Raw genomic sequence first — 11230 nt, 5'->3', positions numbered from 1 at the left:
CCCCTCCCCAAGCCCACCCCACCCCACCCCTACCCTGCCCCAGTGAATGTGGGCTTTCTGATTTGCGCTCCATCAAAGATTGGGCATTGTTTTGTTGTTGTGCCTGCAGTTTTTTTGCCATCTTAAAGTCACTGTACTGGTGAGCTTTGAGGAAGTGGTGTTTGTGTTGGGACCACTTTGCTGTTTGTCAGCGATAGTGTGCCACTCGGGTGCCCAGTGCTCCTTTTCATGTTGTATGAAGTGGCTGTGCTCCCCCTCTTTTCTTCCTCCTTCTGCTTTTCTGTCTCCCTTCATCTGTTTTTGTCTCTCCACCCCATCTGTCAGGTCATTTTAAGTGTCTTTAATCAAACTGTCTTTCATCTGTCCTCTGTTCTTGCCTTGTGTCTGACATTCTCTATTTGTCCTTCCATCTCTCTCTTTCTCTCCTACCCTCTCTCTCTCTCTCTCTCCCCCAATCTCATGTAAATGTATGTAGAGTGGGATACTGGACACAGAGATAGGGAGAGAGAGAGAGAGAGAGAGAGCGGTAGAGAATAAAAAATGAATTAGAGTCTGACAGATTTAAACGTGCTGAAAATCAGCCATAAAATCCTGTAAAGGTTGAGTCCTCCACCGTGACAGTACCCCCATCATCCCCTTGCGTCTCGCCCAACCTCCACCCCCAACCCAACCCCATCCCCCCGACGTCCCCCCCCAAGTGGACCCCTCCACATCACCTCTGGGCCGGCATGCATATCTCCCTCAGCCTTACTCTCATTCCCAAACTCCCTGAGAGAGAGCGCAAGGGACGATAAGGGCGCCCCGAATCCTGCCAAGAGTTTTGCCTTTCTTTTCACAATGCCATTCAATCTCTCTCTCTCTCTCTCTCTCTCTCTCTCTCTCTCTCCCTCTCTCTCTCTTCCTCCCATCCACGGGCGAGTGGATTGACCCCTGCAGAGACACCTAACACCAGAGAGACACTGGGAGTGAGAGACCCCGCTTCTATCCCACACGAGGCTTTACACACACAGGAAAAGAGATAGAGTGAGAGATGTGCACGAAGAAAAAAAAAAGACAGACAGTGTGTGTGAAAGAGGCTGAAAGAGAGATAGACAGAGAAGAAGATCAGGTGAAAGGGGGGAAAAAAGGACACGAGACGAAAACAGACGAAAAGATAAATGGACTGTAAGAGGGAAAAAAGGAAAAAGGAAAAAAAAAGGCTTAAACAAAACCTGTCTGTTTTTTTCTCCCTAACTGCGGTTCAGTGTCAGTGTGGAGGCAGTGACAGTTTGTGAGTTTATTCACAGAGTGATACCGGGGGTTAATCAGGTCCTGGGCCATCAGTTCTCTTGGGTTTATGAAAATTCAATCGGACATAATTGCGGCACGGAGGCCCATGCATATTTTATCGCCGGGGTGCATTTTGAAGAAACAACGGTGGCCGCGGCGCGCTATTTTCAGCACGGCGTCTTTATGAAGATTGAATGAATGAACAGCCTTTCTGGCTTCAGCTCGCATACTGCACGCTGCCACTGATGCTATTAAACAGGGAGAGCGAGCTGAATACTCATCAACTCAGTTAACACACTCACCCGTCCTCTCTCCCATCCCTCCGTCCCCTTGTCTTCTCCTACCTCTCCCTGTACATCAGCCCCCTGTCACACCTTGACCTTCTCTTTCTCTCTCCCTCTCTCTCTCTCTCTCCACACCTCCTCCCACTGTATCCCTCTCTCCTGCTCTTTTCATCCACTGTTCTCTCACCTCCTACACTCTCTCCATTCCTTATCCATGCGCACCTCCCTCTATCTCTCTTCTCCTCCTTCTCTGTGAGCTCCATCTCTCCACCTTCTGCTTCTCTCACCTCATACAACCCCCATGTTTGTCTCTCTCTCCCTCCATCCATAACTCTCTTTCTTTCTTTCTGTCTTTCTCTCTTTCCCTCTCTTTCGCTCTCAATCTTGCTCATTTGACCCATGTTTTCATTCTTTTCTTTTTGCATACTCATCGCTCTATCACTCTATCCCCTTTCTCTCTGCATCTCTCACTCCACTTAACCCCTGCCTGAGTCTGTCTCTCTCTGCTTACCCACTTTAACCCATGCCTCACTCACCTCTCTCTCTCTCCCTCTCTCTTTCTCTCCCTCTCCCTCTCTCAATCTTACCCACTTAACCCATGCCTGAGACTCTCTTTCATTGTATACTTATCTCCCTCTATCTCTTTTCCCTCCTCTGTGAAAGCTTTATGGGGTGTTTCACTCCTGAGGAAGACTAATGAGATCCTCTATGGCTCGTAATGAAGCAGCTGTTGAGAGTTTTCCGAGCGCGAGCCAGACACTCTGATAAACCCACGCCGTTGTCATCTGATCTACGGGGCATCGTCTCCGCGGTGACAAACACTCGGTTGTTATGGGGACATTTCTTCCTCCCTCTCTCCCTCTGTGTGTGTGTGTGTGTGTGTGTGTGTGTGTGTTATGTTTTGTTCTCAGGACTCTGTCACTTTGATCACATTCCTCTCTCTCTCTCTCTCTCTGGGGACATTTACCACAATCAACAGTCAGAATAGCAGTGGGAGGGAGAGGGAGAGAGACACACCAAAATAACATCTGAGGAGCGTTTTAAAGTTTGTTCTGCACTTTGCGTTCGTCAGACAGACGAGTTCTCAGGCATAGCCAGGTGTTGTTTTTGTTGCGTCTCTTTCGCTTCTATTATTCTTGGTTCAGCTAAATTGCCTGTTTCCCATGCGCACAGAGCACTGCCAGATTGGAAAGAAAGTCAGAACATAAGAGAATGTCTATTTAAAGTCAAACCAACAAACCAATTTAGACTTGGCAACTATAAATAGAGTTATGAGGAGCATACTCTTCAATCATTATTTCGTGCCCACTTCATGCTTTGAAAGGTGCAGTGTGAGTGATTTTCTCCGAGTGGCGGGCTGAAGTGGTTAAAGAAGCCAGAGTAATATAGCGTGGCAAATTTCCTCTCTTCATATGAATAATTCTGACTGAATAAAAGCAAATGTTTCCTCCTATCAATGAATCATCAGCTGTGAAGCCTCAGCCTCCTCTCTCTCTCTTTCTCTCTCTCTCTCTCTCTCTCTCTTTATCCATCCTCTCACTCTTTTCCTGCACTCTTTCTCTCTTCCCTCCCTGGCTTCATCTCATCTAATTTGTGTGTTCGCTCCGTGCAGATGCGGAGTTGGCTTCATTTACTGACTGATAGCTTTTCTCCTACGCTGTCGACTTGCATGATGGACACCAGTGTTTAGCTGGTGAAGTGACATAAAACAGGTGCATCAGCATCTCGGAGTCGCTCGCATTTACACTTAAGTGGTGATATATTGCTACATCTGACATTTCTGCATCTATTAGATAGCGAGCAGAAACAAATCAGAAGTTCTAACAAGACTCAAGAACTTGATTGATGCCATGTTTTGAACTGTGATCTCTCTGTGATTCTCTCTCTCTTTATCTAACACAGGCAACGGGTACTCCGACATCTAAAAATGAGCCCGTCGTGGTGCCTTGTTCTGGCTGTGGCCCTTCTGTGGGGCCCTCTGGGCCCTATGCCCCTAGCAGCACTGGCCCCTGAGAATGAGGTGCCCCTCCGGCCAACCACCTGGCTCCTGGAGGACAAGGTCACTCCCATCCATCTGCCCAAAGGGAAGACGAGGAGGTGAGAGGCCATACGCAACCACATAGGCCATACTATCTATATCATAAGTTAGACCATAATTGGCATCCTTTATCGCCACATAGCATGCAAAGTTAGCACAAAAAGCATAAGAAATAATCTCATTATCAGTAAGCTCCTATTCCATAGTCTGCTGCAGCACTTCGTCACGTAAAGACAAGCAAGCCTTAAATATTGCAAGAACAAGTGCAACAATAATCTCATAGTTCTGTCCCCTCACAGCATAGAATAGCACAAAAAGCAATAAACTCATTCCCAGTCCTCTCCTATGGCAGGGCCTGCTGTAGCAGTGAAGCATATTATGTAAAGATGAGCCCTTTAGCCTCTCTGGCAGGAGGTTCTGTCACAGTAAGCTGGGTGTTCTGAAGCGTGTAAAGGAGCGGTTCATGGGCCAGGGCCCCCACATGGACACTGCCAGAGATCCAAGGCTAGCGTCCGCAGCCGTAAATTAGCGACAGCGTCTCCCTGCGAGCTGCAGTCTGTCCACTGCAGCACTCGCGCGTCACAGGGGTGGGGCTGGAGACACAGCCTCTGAAGCTAATGCAAACTAATTAATCAATTAAGTTGCTGTTGTTGATGTCCTTGACAAATGATGTCCTTGACACAAGAGGATGTTTGCACAGCTGTCTGTGTCAAAACTGTAAGGATGTGGTTTGAGGGAGACGTACGGAGACTGAACAGCTTAGACTCAAACAAGCACGTAGCGTGATGATGAAAAATGAGTGAAAGTGATGCGAGACCCATTTGGCTGGTTTGGTTTAGTGAAAATTTGATTACAAGAGAACTTCCCCGATTTTGCAGATGGAATAACGTGGGCGGAATGGCAATCATTATCAGGGTATTGGCTATGAGTGTAGCACAAGTGTTTCAATTGTGGTTTCAATTGGATTTTTTGTACATTTGTTGCTTGCTTGGGTGGTAATTCAGCATCTCCCCTTGGAATACTGCCACACTAAGTGCAAGTGGAGTCTGATTTTAGTGTGCAACTTCAGTTGTTCTGATATCTTGATGTGCCTGCAATAAGTCTGTGAAATTCAAATTCCAATGCTGACAAATGATCTTCATCTCTGACCAACAACAAACAATTAAAACCAGCATTCGACACAAGACAGAGACCAAATACACACAGAAAAAAAGTGAAGATCAAGCAACGTTAAACATTTTCCTTCTATGTGTGTACTGCCTCTCTCGTAGCAGACAACAAGGTCAAATGCACTGGATATAAAGGTTACTCTCTATCAGATTCACCATCCCAAATGAGAGTGGCTGAAAGCAATTTGGCCCGAGCACTATTGCAAAGGCACCAGTGGCTGATCCCACAGCACGGGGGCCTGGATGGGCTTTGGTCCCTGCCATGCAGCACCATATTTTGGGGAGGGTGATGCAAAAGTCACGCTTCAGAGCAATCGTTTCCTGGCTCCAAAAGATGTGTCCTTCAACTCCAACACGCAGAATAGCAGCACCGTCCATTCCTCCGTCTGTCCTTCTGCCCCAGCACGATCCTTTACCCCGGTATACTGGCGATAGTCATCTCAACATTTCACATTGATCACGAGGCCTTATCTGGGAACGCTCAGGCGACCTCCTGCTCAGTGCTCTCTGGCAAAGGGGCCTTATCATCCCTCCGAGGATAACAGAGGGAAAAGCATTAGTGGAAAGGGGGAAAATACCATGGGGTTGTCATTTGAAAACTCGTTTAATTGCGGAGACATTTGCTACATGTTCTAGATAAATCAAACCACATGTGTTAGTGATTACTAATGGTCAGAAAGGGGTTACCACTGTTTCATAGCCAGATCTATTATTTTTTTCCCCCTGCAGGTTCTACTTCACTCTGAAAAAGAAAACGCCTTCCATGTCCCTGACTGTAAGCCCCTGTGGTACCCCCATCGAGTGGACTCTGGCTGCCCGAACCCTGAAGGACAAGCCGCCCAAAAACCTGCACTGTGAGTGTGGAGGCGGACAAGAACAACAGAGACACATAAAACCAGCAGCTAGCGTTTCCCAAGGAAAAACACTGCGTATAAACACTCATAAATGCTTTTTTAATTAGATAAACAAGCGAGTAGAAAAGGTCCTTCCTGGCCTTATTTGTTTTAGATGGGTCGGAGATATAGCCAAAAGACAAATCTGTTCTCTCCCTACACCTCCCACCCTCTCTCTCTCCCTCCCTCTCTAGGATGAAGGATAAAACAGGATAATCCTCTGAATTCATTACAAGTAATACATTTCAAGCTAGATCAATCTGTGTGATACCAGTTCAATTCATTGGCGTTCCCTTATCTTAATATTTCACTCCATATTCCACATTTCAGTCACTGTGCAAATGCCACACAGATATCCTGTCGGTTCTTTCAGGACGTTGACAGTCTCATATAGAGTTACACGCCACCAGATTGTTTATGTAAAAGTGTCTTATTTGTCTTCCTGGTTCCAGAAGGTTCCATGGAAACCAAATATTGTGCAGCACTACATACTGAGTAGTGTGACATACAGATGGATGCAGAAGGCAGGGAGGAGAAAGAAAATGCCACTTTCCCTTTTAAAAGGGTTTTAGCTTAAATGACAGAGGGATGGGATTAGAATCTGACCGTTGAGTGTGTGTGTGTGTGTGTGTGTGTGTGTGTGTGTGTGTGCTTATGCACTCAAACAACTGTTTTTCATGACATTTAGTAGGCCCTGGAAATGTTTGACATTTAGCATCCTTGAACAACTACTTCGAAACATTTAAGTATCTCTTTCAGTGAAAACAGGCAGGCAGCTGATGATTATCAAGCTATGATAATGAGCTGAGAGAGATTGAGAGATTGAGACAGAGAGAGAGATGTACGTGTAATTCAAAATCAGATTACCGGTAGTATATTAAAACCATTCCTATCTCTGTAGCTAAATCAAGACTGTCTCTTAAAAATCCTCCTCCTAGGTATTCTATATCATAAAGTGACACATAAATCATTTAGACAGTGAACTCAAGGGTCCATCCACAATGTTCAATAATTCACTTTGATTAAGAAATATCTGGCACAGTGTCACGTGACAAACGTAATGATGGTTTTAAAAAAATGAGGATGAAAATGTATACTATGCTTTTGATTATCAGTGTGCCTAATTAGGTTGCCTCTTGAATCTCATGGCTGTTCTCTTTTTCACAGGGAGTTCAAAAAAGAGTATGCCTGAGGTATGGTGGAGAGGCCCTGGAACTGAAGCGAAAATCCATACCTACACTGGCAACTCGGCAGACACCTATATGGGTCCTGCCTATACACCTGCATCCATCTACATTCTGAGGCTAAAGTCGCAAGAGCAGGACACCAGTGCCTCTGTCTACCTGCATGAGGGACCAGGGTCATCAGGGGTCTTCCCCAAACTTCCGGCCGACCCAAGAGTCCACACGCTTGGGGTGGGACTAACCAGCGTCACCCTAAGCTGGAACCCCAGCGCTTCTGTGACCCAACCGAGCCACTCCGTCAAGCACCTGTACGACTACTGCGTCCTGGTCAACCACAACCACAACTACCGAAGCCTCTGTGCTGCACTCGAGGGCATCAAGAAGGAGAGGGAGAGGGACTGGAAGCAAGAGAAGAAAGACAAGCAGCGGAAGGAGACTGCGCGGCCAGTACACAAAGACTGGTGGGGGCAACAGTGGGATGCGTTAGGGGAAATCCAGCCCTCCACCTCTGGTGTGTCCGATGACGTCGCCCAGCTTGGCTGCGTCTGTCGCGGCATCGAGAGCGTGTGCACCGTCTCTGAGCTGCTGCCCGACACACAGTACTACTTTGACGTCTTCGTGATCGACAGGCTCAACGGCACGAGCGCGGCCTACACTGGAACCTTCACCCATACCCACGAGCAGGCTCAGCCGGCCGTGATTGCGTTAAAGGAGGGCGAGCCACGTCTGGTTGCACTGCAGGTCGGACGAGGTAGCAGCAGCGGTGGCGGTAGTGCCAGCGGCAGACAGCAGGGGGCCACGGTGTTTAGCTTCCGGCCCCGCGGCTGGCAGCAGAACGGCCTGCTGACACTCCAGAGCTGCAATGGCACCCAGAAAATCAGGGTGGTGGTGACCAGCCGAGGGAAGGTGCTCTCCACCCAGGAAGTGGGCGAGCAGCTGGCTCAGTTGTGGCTCCAGGGAGCCCCCTCTTACATCATCAGGCTGGAGAGCACGGAGGCATCTGCCGCAACCGGCCGGGTGAGCGCGGCAAGCAGCTCAAGGGTCGCAGTCAAGATCCAGGCATCGTCGGCATACCACCGGCAGGCCGCCCCGGTCCTTCCGGCCACCCTCCAGATGAAGTCCTTCAACAAGCTGCGCAGCTGTACCTCGATCACCCTAGCCTGGATGGGCACGGAAGAAAGGAGCCTGTACTGCGTCTACCGCTGGCGCCTGTCTGACGATGTCGTCGGGAAGGAACGGAACTCCGACCGATGCCTGGGGCCCGAGACGAGGTCCGACTCCGAGAGGGTCCTCTGCAAATATTTCCAGGAGCTGAACCCACGACGGGCCGTCACCACAGCTGTGATCGGAGGCCTAGAACCCGGAGCCTCCTACTTGCTTGACGTTTACCTCGTGAGACGTTGGGGGATCCCAATCAAATACCATAGCAAGACAGTGCGAACAAGGCGAGAGTGCTAAGCAATCCGCCATGATCACTCTCACCTCTTCCTGTCAGTAGCTATAGAGACTCATTGCAGAGAAATGATTGACAGAGACTTTGTCATGATTAAGCCATTCTTTAAAAAAAAAAAAAGACAAGAGAGAGACTGGGGGGATTGTTCTATGCCACAATATTGGTCACACCAGACCACATGCAGCGAATTCAAAACTGCAATGAAATCAAACCTCACACCAGCAAAATGCGTCTACATTACTGAAACCCGCTGTGCTCCTCTCGCTTTGGTCGTTGTTGTTCATAATGATGCTGATGCAGATGATGTGCCATTGCTCTGTGTTCGTTAATTACCCAACTCTGTGTCAGTATGGGGAGTCTATACGCCAGATCGCTCCCAAAATCAAGTGACTGAGCCAATTAGGCTATGCAAGCAAAACTGCCCAAGGACTACAAGGACCAGCAGAAAGAATTTTGGTTTTCTTAAAACTCATGGGGGAAACTGTGTAATGACTTTTGTTTTTCAGCTGAGCTGATCTCAGATATGTATATCTACTGGCTTTCTATGGAGAGAGAATTAGCTTTGTGCTACGTTAGTGGTGTCTCTTAATGTTCTGCTTTCCGCATGCAGCAGATTAAATAATTTAGCAGTTTGCTTCATTGTCTTTGATGTAATTTTGTGCTACGCTTTGACATGCCAATAAACTTGCACTCAGTGTTTGTGCATTGTGATCAACTGACCATGGAAGCAATTTTTTGACAATCAACCCTTGATCAAAAGATCTGTCTGATGAAAGCTTGTGTTTACTGTTGCTTCCTTGTTTACAGACAAATCATCACAAACATAAAAGGATGCATTTGTAATATGTTTCTACCATACTGCTTCAAATTTAAATTAAGTTAAAATGGGATTAAACAAGAAAAAAAGTTTGTGTGTGTGTGTGGGGTTTACACAACTGGCTCTGTTGTGAACTAAACGTTGTCCAATTACTGTGGGTAATAAATGTGTTACTGGAGGACCACACAATAGACCCAGATTATAGAACCAGAGTTGTATCTATTTCAGCAAAGAAATGTTGGAAACAATGGTGACATTTTTTCCATCTTAGAGAGACGATGACGTAAGTATAATTCACCAAGACTTTGGTCTTGCTGCCTTTGGTTCCTCCACATTATGTACTCTGCTAATCTAATAGAGAGATTTGCAACCTAGAGTTCACTGTGTGGAATGTTACATGTCTAATGGCCAGTTTCCATTCTAGCGAATTTTGCATTAATCTCATTCAGGGGTCAAATTAGCCATTACACAGTTGTCCTGTGGACAGGATTATGGCAAGCTTTGGTCTGCAATCAGACTGTCACTGGAAATGGTGTGTGGGCTCCATGGTAGAAATAGTGTGTAGACCCTACTTTTGTTTTGGCGTGTTGGCCTTGTGGATCACACAATCATTTTGGTATACTGGTTCTATGGTAATTTTGGTATGTGGGCCCCATAGTGGAAATGACATAAAGGCCCCCATGCTGGATAAGGAGCGCAGACCCATGGTCGTTTTGGCTCATGGATCTCATGGAGGAAATAGAGCACAGGCTGTGTGGTTGTTTTGGTGCATGGACTCAGTAGTGGAAATGGAACACAGGATCACTGGTTGTTTTAGTAGTAGGGCAGCCGTGGCCTACTGGTTAGCACTTCGGACCTGTAACCGGAGAGTTGCTGGTTCGAACCCCGACCAGTAGGCACGGCTGAAGTGCCCTTGAGCAGGGCAACTAACCCCTCACTGCTCCCCGAGCGCTGCTGTTGATGCAGGCATCTCACTGCGCTGGGATTAGTGTGTGCTTCACCACACTGTGTGCTGTGTGTGTTTCACTAATTCACGGATTGGGATAAATGCAGAGACCAAATTTCCCTTACGGTATCAAAAGAGTATATATACTTACGGTAACACTTTATTTGAAGGGGTCTACACAAGGGTGACATGTAACCATCATAAGATTGACAAGACACATGTCATGAACATTAATGACACATTATTGATGTTTATGACTGTTGTCATAATGTGTCATTCGGTTTTTCCATTCGGACATTCCATTCGGTTTTTGGAATGTCAAGTTGACATTGACATTAGCCAGTTGCAGTTTTGAAAACGAACGTTAAGGGTTGTTTTAGGACATGTTTGAGTATGCCTGTTGGCAGCCACTCTGAGTAGTCAAAGGCGATTCAAAACGAGTCAGAAAAGTCGAGACAGGACCAATCGTCAAAATTTTGGTGTCCACCACTCTAGTTCATCCAAAACAAACCAGAAAAGGAACTCAAAGTGCTAAATACCGGAATTTTCCTTTAAAAGGGTTTTCCCCACCAAACCTACTTCTAAGGAACGAATAACAGCAAAGGGTCGAAATTACCACAAGGAGTTTACTTGTATGAGTTTTCTCTGGTGAGTGTTTTACACGTGTTCGTCATTTATGTTACTAGCAGACATTGCGAGATAGATGTGTTTAATGAGCTAAGCACGTAAAAGTTCTATTTTTCTGTAACCCAATTGTTTAATGCATTATGTGGAAATGTATTGATGAGATATGTAGCCTACTGCATAAGCTAAAAACCAATCGGAGTTGAACATGAGTTTAATGATTTGAAGTACTATTTCATGCGTTGAAGCCATGCTACTAAGTTACGTGGTATGCTAGTGCAGAAGTTTCATGGAAGTTCAAAGACACTGTCAAATAATGTCATCTTGGCTAATGTCAAGTTGTCATAATGATGACACCCAAACAAGTCAACTTGACATTCCAAAAACCGAATGACACATTATGACAACAGTCATAAACATCAATAATGTGTCGTTAATGTACATGACATGTGTCATGTCATTCTTATGACGGTTACATGTCACCCTTATGTAGACCCCTTCAAATAAAGTGTTACAATACTTACTTATACTTTTGATGCATGGGCCCCAAGAT

General features: G+C 46.4%; 1 protein-coding gene across 3 annotated transcripts in view; it reads left to right on the top strand.

Annotated features, from left to right (window-relative positions):
- Positions 1-9001, top strand: part of ndnfl (neuron-derived neurotrophic factor, like) — a 9617-nt gene extending 616 nt beyond the window's left edge. For 2 of the 3 annotated variants that reach the window (XM_048269943.1, XM_048269942.1), the window contains exons 2-4: positions 3456-3650; positions 5490-5614; positions 6821-9001. In XM_048269943.1, coding sequence (XP_048125900.1) covers positions 3481-3650; positions 5490-5614; positions 6821-8295 — 1770 coding nt within the window. In that variant the 5' untranslated portion in view covers positions 3456-3480 and the 3' untranslated portion in view covers positions 8296-9001. Of the gene's footprint in view, positions 1-1120; positions 1271-3455; positions 3651-5489; positions 5615-6820 lie in introns of those variants that run through there. The other variant, XM_048269941.1, reaches the window with a different exon arrangement.
- The last annotated feature ends 2229 nt before the right edge of the window (positions 9002-11230 follow it).

The sequence above is a fragment of the Alosa alosa genome, chromosome 18 (genome assembly GCF_017589495.1).
Source record: "Alosa alosa isolate M-15738 ecotype Scorff River chromosome 18, AALO_Geno_1.1, whole genome shotgun sequence".
Lineage (NCBI taxonomy): Eukaryota > Metazoa > Chordata > Actinopteri > Clupeiformes > Clupeidae > Alosa > Alosa alosa.
The sequence above is the reverse complement of the archived record's forward strand: the minus strand, read 5'-3'. Positions and strand labels throughout refer to the sequence as shown.